The sequence below is a fragment of the Pogoniulus pusillus genome, chromosome 9, assembly GCF_015220805.1.
Source record: "Pogoniulus pusillus isolate bPogPus1 chromosome 9, bPogPus1.pri, whole genome shotgun sequence".
In the NCBI taxonomy this organism is placed as follows: domain Eukaryota; kingdom Metazoa; phylum Chordata; class Aves; order Piciformes; family Lybiidae; genus Pogoniulus; species Pogoniulus pusillus.
This window is the reverse complement of record NC_087272.1, coordinates 33,875,629-33,895,307: the sequence shown is the minus strand read 5'-3', so window position 1 is coordinate 33,895,307 and position 19,679 is coordinate 33,875,629. Positions and strand designations below refer to the sequence as shown.

Here is a 19,679-nt window from a genome sequence, read left to right as displayed (position 1 = left end):
AACCCTTTCAGCCAGGAAGTTTCCTTTTAATATCCAAACTAAACCTCTCCTGGTGCAACTTTTGCTTTTGTCTGAATTGAAGTGTAATTCAGCAGCATGTTTTCCTAAGAAACAGAACAATCACACTGTTCCTGAGCTGCAAAATTTATGAGTCTCTGTACTATTTTACTGCCACTCTATAAGGTAATAGAAAACTTTCCTTAGACATTATCATTTCCTCTGCTTGCCCTTAAAAGGCAGGCTGTTAGAGCCTTCTGCATTAACAGGCTATTCAAACACCAATTTTTCCACCTAGAATGTGCAAGTCCAAAAGATTTTAAAACTGCCTGCAGTAATGAGTTGTTACTCATTATTTATATAGTCTTGCTGTCATACATGGAAGTTTATGGTGTAAAATACAGGTTTGAACATCTAAAACTGAACAAATATGGGTATTAACTTCTGCAATACTGCAATTAAAATGCAAGTGATTCATAGTAACTTTTCCATGACAGTATTTCTGTGGAATGTTTTTTAAAAGGAGTATGCATATGTAAGGCTTTTTCATAGCTGTTCAACGCTTGAGATTGCATTAAACATTAATGCCAGAGTATTCCTTCTGTACTACTGCAGCATATGTCTCACAACAAGAGTTACAGCAAGTTTTACTACTTGAAGAAATGGACTGAAATCATGCCAGGGGAGGTTTAAGTTGGAAATTAGGAAAGAATTTCTTTTCTGAAAGAGCAGTCAGACACTGGAACAGGCTGCCCAGGGAGGTTCTGGAGTTACTGTCTCTGGAGGTGTTCCAAGAAACATGTGGACATGGCACTTTGGGACGTGGTGGAACGTAGCTGTGGTGGCATTAGGTTGAAGGTTGAATCTGATGATCTTAAAGGTCTCTTCCTACCAAATTAGTTCTATGAAATATCCTATTATAAATGTTGCAGTTACTTCGGTTCTCTTGTGAACTTGGCTTGAGATTAATACCACAGCTACACAGGGTTTAAAACAAAACAGCCAAAACCAAACCTACTAATATAACTGTTGAAAAACTCTAAAGTAAAAGCCAGCAGCCATTAATTTAGACTTTCAAAGTTCCTCCCTCCAAACAGACACGTTTTAACACGGGATGCAAACACGTTTCAATTGGAAGTTATGCCCTGTCTGATAACTGATCAATGTGTGTCGATACTGAAACCAAAATAAAAGCTGAAAACTTTGGCAACAACAAATGGCATCCCTCCACTCAGTCATACTTAAAACCAGTGTCTTGACATCACCTTGAAAAGAATTTTGCAGTAGCAGTTTGTTCTCAGATGCCTCACCAACTGCTGTCAACGGTATCACCGTTCTTTCACCTCACAATGGTCCTAGAATTCCCTCCTGTATCATGGAATTGTCTGGCCTGAACTACTGCATTCATTTGCCTTTCCTCACAGACCATTTCTTGCAGTGCCATTGCTCAGACTTTAGATGACAGTGATCAGTCAGTAACTGTGCAGCATGCATTACTGCCCCAGTCATAAATGTACACTACACACACTGGCATGCCCTTCATCACTGCACGAGGGAATAAATGCATAAAGCTATGTTACAAGAATATTAAATTACTCAAGTGCCAGGAAATGCCAAAAATTGGGCTGCCAGTAAAATTTTTATTTTGCTTCTTGGCCATATGCCTTCTAGATTAAAGGAAGTAATCACATTACTTACTAGATCCTCATCATTAAATGTACTCATATGTAGCTAAGTATGCATGCATTTCACATCAACAAGTTCTACACTGAACAAACATTGCTCATTTTCATTAGCTAGAAATGCTGAGTCTATGAATGCACAGCACTCAGGTTTTGAAACTTTGGTCTAGCTGAGTTAGATATCTAACATTACACAGAATGCAGTTCTTCAGGCAGGCATTCATTTAATTTATTTTTCTACCCTTTTCATTTCAAATAACTCTTGATATATTCTCTAAAAATGGCCAGATTTATAAGCAGAGATAATCCTGACCTAAAGGGGAAAAAAAAAAAGGAAGGCAACTTACCACAGGAGGATTAATTCTGTTTGAATGGAAAAAAATTCCAAACACCAATATCAACACCCACCGCTCAGATGCTTCCCAGTATCCAATTACTTAATTTTGCAACATGTGAAACCTTTCTTCTATGCAGATGTGAAAATGACCAAATGCATTTGCTCAAGAACAAAACAGAATTACCCACTTCCAAAGAGGTCACCAGCATGACCATGTATTTAGGTCCACAGCATGCTCTCCTTCACACTGAAGGCATCAGGGAGGAAGGGAGGGAACTGCCATTATTTTCTAGGCAGCAGAAGAACCTCACAGCTCAAGTTCTGGAGGGGAGCGTCTTTAGCCATTACAGATGCTTCTACCTTTCTACTCCATCCTTTCCAGACTCATTTCCTTTCTCTTCAGCTTCTGACATCTTTCTAGCCCTACCCAATATTTTCTGTTGTGAACCTGTGTCAGGTTTTTCCCTCATTCTTTATCTGCCTGAAGGGGCATTGTAGCCAGGTGGGGGGTGGCCTCTTCTCCCAGGTAACCAGCAATAGAACAAGGGGACACAGTCTCAAATTGTGCCAGGGTAGGTCTAGGCTGGATATTAAGAAGAAGTTCTTCACAGAGAGAGTGATTTCCCATTGGAATGGGCTGCCCAGGGAGGTGGTGGAGGCACCGTCCCTGGGGGTCTTCAAGAAAAGCCTGGATGAGGCACTTAGTGCCATGGTCTAGTTGACTGGATAGGGCTGGGTGATAGGTTGGACTGGATGATCTTGGAGGTCTCTTCCAACCTGCTTGATTCTATGATTCTATGCCCTGGACAGTCAGAATTATACAAATCACACTGCACAGCTTACACCTGCAAATGAACTTTTGACATGGGACAGTCTGTGCCACCAGAGCAGACCTGTCTTCAGGCGTAACAGAAGTTCACCTGAAATATTCTTCAAGCTTAGAATTAGTATTTTCTTTTAAAAACAGCTCTACATTTTCATGTTGCACGTTAATCTGACAAACAAAGCATCTCAAGACATGATTAGAAGTGTACAAAGACTGCATACACAAAAAACATTACTTGCCTTCATACGGTGTGTCCGGAGGTCCTGCAATTTCTCCTCTTAATTCTGTAAAATTCTCATCTACAAGATCTACTTTAATTTGATTTTTGCTCGTCTTAAAAATAAACAGAGAAACAAAGAATCGTAAGTAAGCATTTCACATACAGATTTCCCCCAAAATATGGCATTTTAATTAGAATAGTCATTTTAAAAACTCTAATTAAAACATGAAAAAGAGAGCAACCTAAACTAATCAGCAATCTTCCAGCTGGAAATATACTTCATTAAAAGCAGACTATTTGTGAAGCATCAGAAAATTCAGTAATGCAATTTGTACTGCCACTAAAATAAGCAAAGCAACCCAATGATACAAGATCTACAAAGTTGTATTTTTTATTACATTTTAAAAGTTCCTTTGAAGCATTCATCCTACATACCTTAAGCTACAAAAATATATTGACTTAGGAGTTATTTTTTTCCCCTCTTGTTTAGAGCAATTTAATTAATAATAGGTGATTAGTCTGGTGTCCCCATCATAAAGACACAGAACTGTTGGAACAAGTCCAGAAGACAGCAACAAAAATGAACCAAGGGCTGGGACACCTCTGCTATGAGGATAGGCTCAGGGAACTGTGGTTGCTCAGGCTGGAGAGGAGAAGACTCCAGGGGGACCTTAGAGATGCCTTCCAATATCTGAAGGGAGCTGACAGGAAGGCTGGAGAGGGACTTTTCATAAGGCTGTCTAGTGACAGAACAAGGAAGATGGTTTTAAGATGAAGGAGAGTAGGCTTAGACTGGATCTTAGGAAAAGTTCTTCAGAAATAGAATGATAAGCTACTGGAACAAGTTGCCCAGAAAAGTGGTAGATGTCCCCTCCCTGGAGGTGTTCAAGGCCATGCTGGATGAGGCCTAGAGCAACCAAGCCCAGCTGAGAGGTGTCCCTGCCCATCGGACAATCTCTAAGGTCTCTGCCAACCTGAGCCAATCTATGGTTGTGGCTTTCACCAGAATACAGGAGGACTCCCCCAAACACAGTGCTCCTTATTTTAAAACAACATGATCTAAACACAACACTGGAGTCTTTAAGATCATGATTATCTTTAGAATTCAGGCTGGAGGTACAATTTATTTATAGGCTTAAATTTCATTGTCACCTCCTCAACATTTTCACACCCCAGATCAACTTGTCTACAAAACACTGATACTGCAAGAGAAAACAGACATTTTCCAGAAACTGACACTCAGAACAGTTTAACCAGACCTACTCATACCACTGAATTAGTTTTCCAAGTCCAGTGTTAGTGAAATTCATACAATTATTCCAGTCAGTGACTCTCTTTGGGGATGCAAAGCAGATTTTCTTCTTAGGAAGATACACCACGAAGCTTTCAGAGCTAAGTCACTACATGTAGGTCTGTTCATTCTACTTCCATACACCATGCTCACTGACTGCAGTATAGACTTCTTGAATCCCACGTTACATTTTTCCCCCCTGGTTTGAGCTAGAACAGAACCAATTCTGTTCAGTCATTTTACTTTCCAGGGCAATCTCTCCTCAGTTATTGAACTTTTCTGAAGTTAACAACATGTTTTTGCAGATGGTGTCTGCTTCTAGCAGTGATAACAACCCATGTTTACATTTGCTGCTGAGGATTGGTATGCAGAAAGGCTCTGGCTTGTACTTGCTCCTATGGAGACCAAGGTCACTGCTAAATTATGAGTACCATGCTGAGGGTGCTGTAAGCAAGATGTCACATCCACAGGACAGGCAAGACGGGTGACCCTGAACTGACCAACAAGGGCTCCCATTCCAGAGAGCTTAAGCTCTCTATTTCAAAGGCCAGCCTCCAAGGAAGACTATCCATTCTGCCTTCAATCTCAATACATGCATTCCTGACCCCCGTCCCAGAATCCAGCTCCTGAATCTCGCTCCCATCTGCTGTAAAGTCCAGGCTGGGACTTCCCCAATTCCTGCCTACAGCATCAGTGGTGATGGTGACATTACTGTCAACAGAGGGGTTGGGTTCCATATTTGGTATGTATTTATATGTATTTTTTATTTCATTGTTATTATTTTCATTAAAATAGTTCAAGTTTTCTTTTGCAATTCCTAAGTCTCCCTTATTCCCTTTTATCTTTCCCTTTGGGAATAGAAATAGGTTGACAGAAAGCATCTGTCACTCATCTGGTGGCTGCCCCAAACCTAACCCTTGACACAAGGGCTTGTATCATCTCCTCAGATCCTTTAAAACTGTTCCAACTAGTTCCACACCAAAATGCCCTGTGCAGCTGCACTCATTTTCTTCTTCAAAGTAAATCTGGTTGCTGAGAGCTACGAGAGAAGACTTAAGTCAGATAAAACTGATGGTTGCTGTCAACCAGTTCTTGAATCTACCAAAGATGTGAGCCATTAAGGATGCAGAATTCACAGAACCACACCTGGGACGTTGCTCCCTCCCTTACAAACGTTCTATAGATTCATTTGCCCCCAACAAAGAGTGTGCTCTTCTGACCAGAGATGCTCACAAATTAAGAAAAATCAAAGTTTAAAGTGAAAGTTTCACCATATGAAAGACCTCAATTAGAAGTTTCACTAAATTAATCTACATTTGTCTTTAAAACTTGGGTAGAAACCCTTTGACTCCACAAATGAGGCAGCACCTCCATTTGCACAGTTGAGGCAGAGTGCTATGCTACAAAAAAGCAAAGATTCAACCATTCTACAATTCAGAACACATCATGCATGCCCAGAAATCAAAATCCAGTTAAATATTAAATGCAATAGTTCTGGTTCACTAATTTAAAAAGTATAAACTAGCTTTCTGTTTTCAGCTTAGCATCAGGTCTTGCATTCTATGGTATCAGAGACAGAAAGTCATTACTAGAACTGATGATTTATGTTTAAAACACATTTTATATTTCTCTTCTTTCCTGCTACTATTCATGTAAAGTTGCCTGACCAAGGAGCAACTGAAACAGTGTTCTTCCAAATCTTTGCTTCCATAATAGTGAGCAGCAGCAGGACAGACTGTCCAGAGTGACAGCCCTCCCCCAACAGCCAGGCATTCTACTCCCTCTCTGAATCCAAACTCAATCACAGGCAACACATGCCTCTGGAAAGCTTTTCAATCCCCCTTTTAAGTTTTCTGCTCTCACTACTGCAACTGGCAGCTCATTCCACCACCTCCCAATTGTTAAAAGCTTTAAAACTACAATTTAGGTAACACTATAATCCATTTACGCCCACCTGTGACAGCATTGTTTCCCAGCTTCAACACGATTCTTTAATCTCTGATATTTATTCTCCCCACAAAACACGCAGTATTTATACTTATTTCCCTTTTCAGCCTTAACTTTGCTCTAAACAAGATGAAACTTTAATCTTGTCATATTGATTCTTCCATTTTCTCCACGCCACACCCCACGACCATGTAACTAGCCCTACATAAAAGATTTCAGATGAAGTCTCAGAATGGTGCCATGAACGCTCTTACACTCAGTGAAAAAGCATCACAACCAACATGGCCTAAGATCACTTCTGCCATCATATCAGCACAACACGATCAAGTGACAGAGCCCCAGCAAGGCTTCCCATGGAAGTCTGTGTCCTGCTCAGTGACTGTGCTGTGCTCTCTCAGAGCTACTGCCCCAGTGCATTACCTCTTAGCTCACGAAGCAGCACATTGGTATAAATTGCCAATACAGTTAGCAAGTCACTGTAACTCCTCAGGCATTCTAAAGTCTATTCAGGTTTTCTGCTCCAAGATAACAGCAGAAGTTCTTGTTCTTTGCAAGTAAACCCATAACTGTCCATCTTGAGGATTGAAGTGACAGCAAAAAGGGATGAATTTCAGTGATACTATCTATGGTTAACTCATGCTGCAGTTTTATTTTCTGCTTGGTACTTATCTTCAGTACCCTGCACGCTGTAGTAGCAGCCTGGATATTCACCTTCATATTCAACTTCATGTGACACCACAGCAGCTGTTTTTCATGACAAATTCTTCCTGACTCCATAAATTAGGTTAAAATAATGCAACCAAGCAAAAACCTTGCTGCTAAGCAGAGAGTCAGTGATCCTGGCTTCCCTATTTGAGGGCCACTTTTATTATCCTCAGCTCTAGCTATCCCCATACCCTTATTTCCTTTTTAGAGAACCTGGACGAGAAGTAGCAGGTTGTAGTACAATGTTCCCATGTAAGGATTCATGGAATATCAGGTTCCTACTTAAATCTTATTGCACCCACCATGTAACAAATGCAAGTTTTTTATTTACATAGCTGGAGAACTTTTTTCCACACCATTCTGACAGACTTTTCAAGACGCTACTCAGCTTGACCATGCCAATTCTTGCTTCTTCCTTCATCCCTGGAGCAACAACTAATATTTAACTGTACTGAAGTGATTATTCATCCATTTAATCTAGGGTGTTTTCCTACAACATTTCCCCTTTAATAAGAATCACATAGAATAAAATCAGTTCATATTGGCAGCTTTAACAGTACAAATCCCTGGTCTCCACCAGCATCATCTGAGCTGCCTGCAATGATACCAAAAGAGCTTCCCAAAAGCATGCTTCTGACACCAATGATCTTAGAACAGAATTTATGAATCAACTTGTGAACTCACAAGACAAGCTGATATTCCAGAAGCAGGTCTTCTACAAAGACCTCACTACACTTCCATACCAAGTCTAAAATAGCATTACCCCCTGTTGATTCAGCGACAACTTGGTGACTAAACCACCGGGCTAGCAACTCCTGCAACATGAGCTGTGCCATCACTAGCAGCAGTTACTTCTGTAATCTCCAAGAAGTTAAATCTTGTAACAAGACAATTCCCACTAGCATTTCTTGCCAACACAAAACCATTCCATCAACACCAAAATCCCTTTCTAGCAATCTACAAGTTCAACACTACACCAGCAGAACTTCCCATCATCACACCTGAAAATTATTTTAGTCAAGACTGACAAAAAAAAAGTGTTAATGTCACATATTACACGATGCATGATGGCATTCCTTTTTTTTTCTTCACATTCTACTTGGATTATGCATAGCCATTCTGCCTTCTGATATGCATCCCCTGATTCACATCAACTTTGTCATTTTTCAGACAATCCCAACTGCTGCAAATTTTTAAGCACTGCTATAGTCATGTTTACCTGACTTTATTCTGCTTTGTGGAGATTAAACATGGAGATTAAGAGAGGCAGAAAAGTTGGGGAAAATTCATACAGGGCACTTCCATCCGTTACAAGACACTTATCTCTATAAAGAGACTCAAAAGAATCAATCCTTCATGAAGAATCATTCCCAAAGCCTGGACATTCAATCCCATTTATATCAGTAGCTAAGGATCGATAATATTTTGACTTTTCTTTGCCTGCCTCCTCTGTAAAAGAAATAACCCAGAATTACATTGTCTTGGTTTAGATCTTCCTTGTACAGAACACACAATCCATTCCAGCAGAAACCTTGAAGAGCAAATTCTGCCACTACAAAGACTTTATCATCCACTTCTACTACAATCCTTCTACAGAGCAGCTCTGGACCTTGTAATGTTACTCTCAGCATACAACAAGCTCTCCCTAGTGTTCACCAAAATCTCTATGCCTTAACAAGGAGTACCCCTCAATGAAAGGGTCTGCCTTCTTTCTGCAGCTAATCCACCCTTTTCCTGAGCTTCCCATGCCATCTCCTTCCCTCCTCTCCAACCTGCCTTTAAAAAATAGTGTGTTGTTCATGGCCTATTATCCTCTTCACTCGCCCAGCATCTCCACTCTTAAGGCTTTTCTTTATAGAAGATGAAAAGGCAAAAAGAAAGCCAATACAAACCACAACGTATCAACACCACAGGAGCACAGCAATATAAAAACTGCACTGCTGTTATTTCTCTCCAACATACAAATACTATTTACTACTTAAAAAGAAATCCAAGTTTGATATTGAGATAAGTCTGCTACTGCCTGGAGAGTGAAAGTAGGGGAAATTAATTTATTTTTAGAAGCAAGAATTGCAAGTGCATCAGAATTTTTTATGCTTTCTAAAAAGCCTCCAAATTCTGTAGTTATTTTGACAAGTACAAGAACTATAAATAAAAAAAAAAAACCACCAACTTCAAGTACTTAGCATAAAAATGCTTGTTAGCAGAGCTGGCAATATGTGGAAAGATACTGGTAATTTTAATCAAAAATTAAGAAATAGGATGGGTTTAAATATTGTTTTTCATTACATGCTGGCAGATTTTGCTATCTGTGTTGAACCCTCCTGAGTGGAAGGAAAAAAAGAAAACTAATGACAAACCCCAAAATGCCCTCACATTTTCATGCACCCATGGCTACAAAAGACATTAAAAACTTGGTGATGATGTCATACAAAAAAATAAATGGACTGAAGTTATTCTCGAACCAACCAGCTCTGCTTACTCTCTCCTGAACATTACCTAAGCATTAGACCCTTGGTTCCTGCATAACAAAATTAGTCTAAAGACAAATTTTCTATCAGCATACATTCTAAACTGCTGCACTCAAAATTAAAAAGTAAAATAGATTTGTTGTATTATATTAGTAAGGTTCTGTATTGAAGCTATTAAAAAGAACAGAGTAGTGTCAAAATGAATTATTGCTTATATGCTCTGAGTGTTATCTGTCTGACCTTACATATTCAGACACCATGTACAGAATTCGTATCAAATATCTTTGGGTATAACTGCTGAGATGGTAAATAAGGATTTATGAAAACAAAAACCCACCACACACAAATATAGTTTAAAAAAAAATCATTTAAACAGAATTAATCTGGAATTTTAATTCTTATCCTATTTATCAACCTTTTGCAAATCTGTGGATAAATATTCAAAGTTTGGAGTTTTCGTTTCTTTTGTTTTCTTTCCTCTCCTTTAACTGCTTTGTTTTCTTCTATGCTTTTGCTACAATACCATTAACTGAGCTTCAGCTGTCTACCCCTCCACTGGTAAGTCAGGAATGAAGATCCTAAGAAAAGCTCACCTCTTAGGCTGCTAAGTTGACTGCCAACCGCTCCTCTCATTTCCCTCGCCTTACTACTTCTGCTCAAACCAATACTCTACCTTCTTAACCTTTTGCCACCCCAGAGTAGCTCCAGACAAGTACACTAAACCTGCTCAGCTCACTCTTTTACAGGAAACGTGAAAATAACAAAAAAGGCAGGATCTCTCACTCTACTAGGAAGCAAAGTGCAGGACATAGCCATGCAACAAAATGGCAAATTCAACTTCGAAAACATCAAGCTCTGTAAAATTGTTGGTTTGGGCTTCTTTTCCCCTCAGTCACTGAAATACCAAAGCAAGAAGGTCAATGCTCTGGAAGTATTCATTCACACTCAGTGGAATCAAAGTGCACCTCCAGAGCCTGAGTTTGTTATAAAAAAGAGAAGCAGAAATGTCACATAATTACCACAGTCACAGCTATGAAGTATGTGAACTGCACTATCAGTTGAGATCAGCAGATTACATTTGCATTCTCAGAAAGAGCTTTTGCTGACCTTCAAGCACAGAGCAATGCTCATCTGTGAAGCAATCCAATGTTTGGGCTAGAATGAGAAGAGAGGAAAGAAGCCTGTCTGAAGAACACTGAAGAGCAGCTTTCCTAGATAAGGTCAGTACAAAGAAATGCATTTTCTTAGAACATTCCCACATTCTTTGACCCTACTTTAAGTCTTGAAGTTCTTTTGCATCTCACATTCTATTTCATCTCACTACATTCACATATTATTTATAGAATTAGACCTGGTTTAGTAAAAATGAGAGATCTGCTATATTCTATTTTTTAAATTTATTTACTGATCAATGTGCTATGTTACTAACACATAATTTGCATTTTAATACATTAAAGAAGCTGCAAATATGAACCCTGTCTCAATTCTGTAGTACTGGTACTCAGACTAGAATTTTTACATTTATCACAGTTTTATTCATTAAATGCATCTCGACTCCTCAATAAAATATCTTAATGAGAGATTTAACTTGTTTCAGCCTTAAAATTCCATATTATTACATGTGTTGACATACAAGAATTTTTTTCCTGTCAGAATACAAAATCACAGAAAGTGAGGGGCTGAGACCTCAAAAAATCATCCATTCCAAGTCCCCTGCCAGAGCAGGATCACCTACACCAGACCACAAAGGAACACATGCAGCTGAGTTTTGAGTATCTCCAGAGAGGGAGACTCCACAACCCCCCTGGGCAGCCTGTTACAGTGCTCTGTCACCCTCACAGGGAAAAAAAATTGCCTGATGTTGATGTGGAACTTCCCGTGCCTCAATTTCCACCCATTGCCCCTTGTCCTGGCATTGGGAATCACCAAGCAGAGCCTGACTCAATCCTGTTGGCACTCACCCTTTACACGTTTATGAACATGAATGAGGTCATCTCTCTGTCTCCTTTTCTCCAAGCTAAAGAACCCCAGATCCCTCAGCCTCTTCTCGTAACAAAGATGTTCCAATCCCTTAATCATCTGTGTGGCTCTGTGCAGACTCTTTCAAGCAGTATGTTAACACCTCAAAAATTACAATCTTCATTTTGCAAGATAGGCCTGGAGCATCCCTAAGTTTTAGTAAAACTATTTAAGGTATCTAAATACCAGATCTTGCTAACATTCACTCGTTAAAACACCAGTCTACCAAAAGCTGCAGGAGAGTCTCCTTACATAGCAATTTAAGCCAGTGCTTTTCCCAGTTTGTCCTGGGAAAGCTGATGTAAGTGAGGAGGCAGGATTGCATGCAAGTGTTCATACAACTGCACAGCAAAAACCTGAATTAAAGCTATCTTAGTAAGAAAGTTCTGTCATTTTAATCCAACTCCTTGATTTGATTCACCACAAGCACTGCAAGAGGGGAACACAAGGCTGAAAGAGACTAGGCTGCAGGAGAAGCATGACACTGCTTCTTGGCACTGCCTTAGGACAACTTCAAGGAATTTGGAGACTTCAGTTCTCGTGGCTCTCTAAACTATTTCTGACAAAATTCTTGCATCAGTCACCAACACACGGAGGTGTAACTGACACAGATATGCTGGCATAAGCCCTAAGTGCAGTTACACAATCTTTACTTGTCCCATGGAAGGATAGTGTGGCTAAGTGGTAAAGCTATGCTATGAAAGCCATGGAAGTAACATCATCCTCCTATGACAGACCTTCCCATGCTAGCAGAAGGGCCCCTGCACAGCTACAGCTAACTAGATGAGACATTTATAGTATGTAGAAGCAGTAATCATGTGCAGAAACTGCCTGAATTTAACCTGAGTGCCACTGAGAGACCTGGCATCAGCATGGGCACAGTGCAAAAGACTCCTGTTCTGGACAGCAAAGTTCAGGAAAGCCTACCTGAGCAAGCAATTCTGCAGAACACAAGATGTATTTTCCTTATCTTTTAATGCACAGTTGTGTCTTTGATGCAAGACTACTGAAAAACTCTGCAGAAAAAGTACACTTTAATAATCATTTTGAACTAAAATTTGAATTAGTCATTCTATAAACAACCAAAAAACATTTGATACAGATTTCACAGTCATTTCAGTAAATCTGCCTTACTTAGGTTGCTGGTAATTCTACATATAAAGGAATCAAAGGATTCAACTCACTTTAAATCAATTATGTTAAATCACTCACAGTCCCAGAGCTTCAAGACTGGCAGAAAATAGCTCAGAACAGTGTTTCTGTACTAGCTTCCCATATGGACACCCTTGTTCCAAAGGAAAAGGGCTGCCCTGAACACCCTGAAGGCTCTAAAATCTTCCAGAAAAGAAGCAAATACAACACATCCATCATGACCTCCATTTGCATATGCCACTTTATTTCACAATAATCTCCTATATTTAAACATATCTTAATACAGCAATAACTTTTAAATAATTTCTCAGTTAACTTTCAGCTAAAAAGTGATACACATTTTGCCTGAACTAAGTAAAATATGGACTAATGCATTTCTGGACTTGGTGTTTCATTTTTTTTTCCTTCATAAAACACTGTACTTTAGAATCTGAAGGAATGTCCCCTTAATCTTGATTTTCTAAAGTAATTACACATATACATCCATTAGTCTTGCCTTTCCCAACGTACAAATGATCTTACTGGCTAACAACAGAAACAATGAAATAATGAACAAAAATTAGTTTCCTACATGTCTTGTGACAACAAAGGTAGGATAGCCCCCTCCTAGCACTCTAGTAGAAGAAAATGGCACATAGTATGAGCTCAGCTCTCTTAGATCTAAGCACAGCCAAATAACTTGGAAGTTATACCCCATGAGTGACTGGGGTTTACCGTATTGCCTAAAGCCTAAGTGCTGAATAAAGCTTCTGCAGACAGGGACATTCACACCACTGATCTCCTTGTGAGCACACCTGGAAGACTACAGAGAAGCAGCCCATGGCCTTAGCACAATTCTGTTACAACGAATGAGAGTAACAGACCCAGATCCAGCCCTCAAGGTAATTTTGCTGCCCACAGAGGTACTTTATTTATTATGCAGACATTGTTTTATGAAATACTCGTGGCAAGCATATTCAAGTGCTCCCAATATAAATATTATAAGTATTAATAAATTGATATAATCTGAAGGGAAAATGCTAGATAAGCCAGGAGTGGAAAAGTGGACTATATCCCTAGAGTGCCTCATACAATACTGAATCTCAAAACTCACACTCCCTGCCATGAAAGAACTAAATTGCTAATATTCCTTATCAAAATTGCAGTGAAGTTCTACATAGTTTTTCAGAGACAAAAAGATAGTCTGCATGCTAATGACAAAACTTAACCAAAAGCATTTCCTCATTTTAGTACCTGCAGCCATTATTAATGTGAAAGTAATGAAGTACAGTATGACAACAGTCCTGACTGGGATTAGGATATAAAATGGAAACCATTTAACAGGTGAATAATTTAAGCACTACATTAAGTATCTGCACTAGTTAAACAACTTTAATGCAACTGTTAGACCTCGGACAACTCAGGACTGGACTGTTAACCACCACTTTCTTGCAGTTTTCAGTTACACAAGTTTACAACAAAATGTTAACTTTATTTGAATTTCATACTGAGTAAAATGAACTAACCTTAGGACTTGTACACTTCTTTCCTATTAAAGCCAAACTCCTGGAAACAAGCACAGAAGAATGAATGGGAGAGTGGGAAGTTTAAAGGATTGGCTAATTTCTACAGTCTCTTAGGTCCACAAAGAGTTGTGGTCAGAGGGTATCATCTGGTAACTGCAGTCTAACCCCTAACCCTTAACTAACCCAATCCTGCTCTCTTTGCTCAGGTTTTTAAGAGATAATCAAAGACTACCAAATAAGCATGGCTGCAATGGAGACCAAGCTTTTTGTTTCCCCATTTTCCACTTACTCCCAAAATCTTTAGAATTCTGCCAGTTGATATGTAGACCACTTACTAGAAATCTGGACTCTACTGGGTATGTGTTAACATGAAAAAAAATGCCACTAACTGAGCACAGCACTGAGCAGTGGATCTTGCCTTCCCTTCACACGCATTCCCATTACCTAAATGTGTTAAGTACTTTGAATCATATATTTAAGTAATAGTTATAATGCTGGTGCTTATTAGTATCTATGTTATACTGACCTTAAAACTGCAATGGAGTTATATACATAGAACTTCAAAAACAGCTGTATGGTTCAAGCAAAAAGGAAACTAGTAATTCAGAGAGATCACCTTAGAATCAAGAACAAACAGCAGCCCTTTTAAAACTTCCTAGTAAATAATTCACATTTTGGGTTGAGACAACTATTCCTCAGTTACCAAGTCAGTGACTTAGGGGCAAACCTGTCTGAAGGCAAAGATCCAAGCCACATTATTTTCCAGTACAAACTGGAAGATCCAGACAAACACACCATAGACAGAATTAAGAAAACCAAAGATGCCCAGTTATTGTTGCAGTATCCTTTTAATCTAATTATAGGAACCAGGTCTGAAGCTTCTCTTGCCTGAAATGATAGGCACGGATTGAAATACACAGTAGATAGCAGACAAAGTAAGTTTTTGTAATGGACAAAGGACCTCACAAACCATTTCAGAAAAATACAGCTTGGGGAAGTATTATCTTCTTCATATCTGTTCTATGTTCAAGATCCCAACCCAGAGCTTCTTCAACCTGAAAAACCTGAGTTTTGCATTTACCAGAGAAATTCAACTTCTGATGTGAAGAGGTTTTATTGTAGTCTTAGAACAGTGGAAACCTCTACAGCAAAAAAGCAAAGTCTACTTTAAAAATCTTTTTGTTTACAGGAGAACCTTTTCCCAGATGTGGCAGCAGAGCCGAGGCCTCTGCCTGTTTTTTCTTTCACAAATATAAAACACCCACAGAAATTAAAAAAAAAAACAAACAACATACTAGAAATACAGAATCACATAGAAGGAGACATTTCAGTTGCCTCTAGTCCTAGCTCCTGCTCAAAGCAGGTTCAATGAGAATAGGTTGCTGAAGAAATTGAGTTTTGAACATCTCCAAGAACACAGACCAATCTCACTGGTCTATCTGTTTAAACGTTTGGCTACTATAATGGTAATTTTCTTCCCAGCATCTAGTCAGAATTTCCCATGTTCCAGCTTGTAACCTGTTGCCTCTCATCCTGTCACTGTGCATTTCTAAGACAAGACTGGCTCTTCTCCAGAGCTTCTCATTAGGTATTTGTGGATGACATGAAGATGTCCTCTGACCAGTTCTCTCACCTTCTCACATATCATGGGCTCCAGCCCCTTAACCACCTTCACATGTGCTCTGTTGGGCTAAGTGCATTTTATCAGTGTCCTACACTGGAAAAGACCAAAACTAGACAAAGTACACTAGGTAACAGTCTCAGAAGCACAGAACAGAGGTGAAGAATCACATCTTGGAACCCAATGCCTAATGGTTCTTACTAATGCAACCCAGTACATGGTTGGGCATCGTTGCTGTAAGTGAGAGCATCGGTGAATCACGTTCAACTTGCTATCAGGTCATTCAGGTCTTCTGCCAACCTGCTTTGCTTCCAGTCAGTTTCCAGTCTGTGTGTACTGATGCATGGCTTATTTATTTCCTCCCAGATGCAAGACTTGATACCTACTTTAACTTCAGAAGGTTCCTGTCCACTCATTTCTCCAGCCTACTAAGATTCCTTTGCAAAGCCATCCTGCACTCCAATGCACTAATGCCACCCACATGCTCACTGCTTTATCATGTACAAGCCTTCCATGAGGCTGAACAGAGATGGGTACCAACCTAATAATGTCAGATTAAGAGTTCTCATCTTTACACCTTTTGTAACTTTATACCTTTAAATTAACTAGTTGTGCTCTAGCTTTATTCACACAAACAGTCCCACTAGATTCACTAAACCTCAAGCTGCCTTCACTGAGACTATATGTTTCAACCAAAAGTTGAACATATGTATTACCAAAACATGGATACTGCTTAAAAAAATCTGTAGCTGATTAAGGAACCGTAATAGTTGAGTGCTCGAGGCCTCGTCCCCAGAGACATTCAAGATCAGACTTGACGTGGCCCTGCACAGCCTGATTTAGTTGGAGGTGTCCCTGCTCACTGTAGGAGGGTTGGACAAGATGACCTTTGAGGGTCTTTCGATCTTTGCAATCTGAGAATCTGTGTGTGAATAGAAGACGTCTCACTCCTCTCCATCTGCATTGGTTTTACACAATAAATAGGAAGAAAACAAAAAACATTCACAATTTCCAAAAGGCCCTCCTAGTAACACTGGAGCACAATTACTACTAAAAGTTTCCATCTTCGTCAATTCAGCTTCTAACACCCAAGACCACCCAAAATATAAATAAACTGAAATTGTGAATGTTTTCTGAGCCTGCTTATAGCTTTTCCAAACAGCAAGGGAACTTCAGAGATGTCACTCAGCACCTTAGTATGAACTGCCACAAATCACAAAACCACTACAGGCACTGGTAAAAGCCAACACCACAGCTACTCACCACAACTCTAAATGCCCAAGAGGATACTTGGTATGTTACTTTTCTCCTGTAAAACATAAAACTGCTGTGGGCTCCAGAATACTCACTTCCTTCTTGAAAATGAAGTACTGAAAGTTTTGTCATTGCTTTACTGTCTCCACTTAACCACAATTTTGGATTCAAGCAAGGTACAAATTTTAACCGCTACTTCTGCTATCTGCTCATGCAGATATTCATACTCCACAACTGCAGCTGAGTTTAATTTATTCTCAGCTCTATCTGGGTTTGCCTCCCATGCAGATAAACCTCTGCCTCTTGATATTCATAGGAGAAGAACATTTTGTGCTAGAGATACTCACAACTCTTCTTGCTAGGAAGAAGCTATGTTTCCCAATGTGTTACCCTCAGCACCTGAGTAGTGGCTTCACTGTAAGGTGTCCAATAGCCTCTTACAGATGACCAGAAAACATCTTACTTTTCCAAGTGATGAAGAAACTGGGTGGACAGTTCACCACTGAATCCTTCAATGCTGGCATAAAACAATTTCTTTGAAGTGTAACACCAATGTTCAACTACTACACGAAAACAAATTACTCATTGTATAACACACCTAACCAACTAAAACTACCTCTCAGCATCAGTCTTTAATCATGTTTCTATTCGTTGTTAAATGCCATTCAGATTCCTCCTCTCATAAGATAGCTGCTTATAAAAAGCAAGCAGGCAAGGATTTGGCTACCTACTGCATTTCAGTAGCTCTATTCAGAAATAGCACCAACTAACCTTCACCAAAGCTTTCTCCCACTTACCACTATTCTCCCAACACCTATTTATTGGCCTATCCATCATGCTGAAGCCTCATACTTTTGTTCAAAACATATTCTGTGGTGTTAGAATTCCAGTACATAAAACCAACAAGGTAACAGATGAATGAAATGACAGAATGAGAGAAACAATCAAGTTGAGCAACTGGTACCTTCCTTAAACTAGATTTTGGAAGTAGGATCTGATTTAACGTCCTGCTTATTCATTTCAGAATTTTAACTTGGCTGGTTAAATGTGTTACTACCCAGATTAATTTAACAGCTTCATCTTCACTGAAGATGCTGAACCTCGTCTACCTCAGAATTTATCCATACTTTGAAAAGCACTTCTGATAACGGAATTTTTTTCATCTAATTCAAATATAAAAAAAGATTAAAAATTATAAAGATGTATCTTAAATAAACAATATCCCACTCCTTAAGTTAATGGGTAAGGCTTCTCATAAAGCTAGAAATAATAAAGCAATCAGAGCAAAAATTATTCTATTGCCCAAGTGTGAAAAGACTCTAAATGCCTTTTCAAAATACGCAAGCCCCAGATTCAACTTCAAAATATAAACGATCCTTCATCTCTTATCTCTAAACCAGAGAGTAAGATACTTCAACATTCATATTTTAGTCATTTCCCAGAAATGCCATTTAAGACAAGAAAACAGCAGTAAGCAGTATGGGAAGTATATTTAATCATATGAACAGCAAAGATCCATAGATCTTTATCAACAGCAAGGATAAACAGGCTTTTCAGAACTCTTTATCCACTGATATTTAGAAATGAAATCTGGTGTTTCCAGTACATGCCTCAAATGCAGGAGGAATTAAATGGCATCCATCAGCTCCCTTTCAGAAACATTTCTGGCTCTACCATTTTATTTCAGCCCAAAAGTGAGTACTAGAAGAAAGGAGACCAAATACCCTATGTACTTTTTCCAAGTGTGCCTGCCCCCTCTCCCAGGCATTTGTGCTTATACTGCATCTGCAAGGAAACAGGGAGACTACTCTTCATGGTCAGGTGTAGCTCAAAGCATCAAAGAAAAAATAACTTTAGTGCAGTGATGTGAGCCACTTTGTCTTCAGAGACAAACTTAAAACTTCCAGAAAACCAATTCAGCACCACTATTCATTAAAAAGTTTTGGTTTACACAAGTCACACAGGACAAACAAAGTATTTCTTCTCCTCTGTGATCTGTAGTATTTACCTATACCTCCATTCACCATCTCACTCCATATGTTCTCCTGTTGAGTGATGCTGACACCATAGTTTTGACTGCCTTGGAATGCACAACCATTCACAGAAAAACTTTGCTTTCAACTTGGGAAACCACTGAGTAATGCTGAAATTTTGCATTCCACACTAGGGAGACAGTATATTCTGTCATATGCTGATACAGCAGTATGTATAAAGTGGCTAATATTCATATGCAGCTTGCTACTGTCAGGGAAAAAAAGAAATATCAAACTCCACTGTAATTTCAACATTCCATCATTTTAGTTTCATAAGAATTGTGGTCTTATTGCTGAGAAGCCTTGGGCAGCATAGCAGCTATTTCATAATATTATTTATTTCCAACATTCTGTACTGAGCTTTTCAATGCACAGACTAAACAAACAGGAATAGTGAAAAATATGCTCACTAGATTCAACCTTTATGGTAAGAAAATTTAGCATGGCTTCATCTCTCAAAAAATGCCCTATATAAGTTGTTTTTTTCCCCTACATAAAGGGAAAAGGGTCTTGAAGCGTATAGACAGCACTTGCAAATAAAGACTTTGTTCCCACAATATCAGCTGGTTACATGGGGTAAAAGGCTTAGATTTTCTAGCTTTGGTATAAAGGTAACCAC

General features: G+C 39.2%; 1 protein-coding gene across 1 annotated transcript in view; it reads right to left on the bottom strand.

Annotated features, from left to right (window-relative positions):
* Positions 1-19,679, bottom strand: part of UBE2K (ubiquitin conjugating enzyme E2 K) — a 43,455-nt gene that overhangs the window by 22,137 nt on the left and 1,639 nt on the right. Inside the window, exon 2 of the mRNA XM_064149158.1 lies at positions 3,082-3,175. Within this exon, the coding sequence (XP_064005228.1) occupies positions 3,082-3,175 (94 nt within the window). The remainder of the gene's footprint in view (positions 1-3,081; positions 3,176-19,679) is intronic.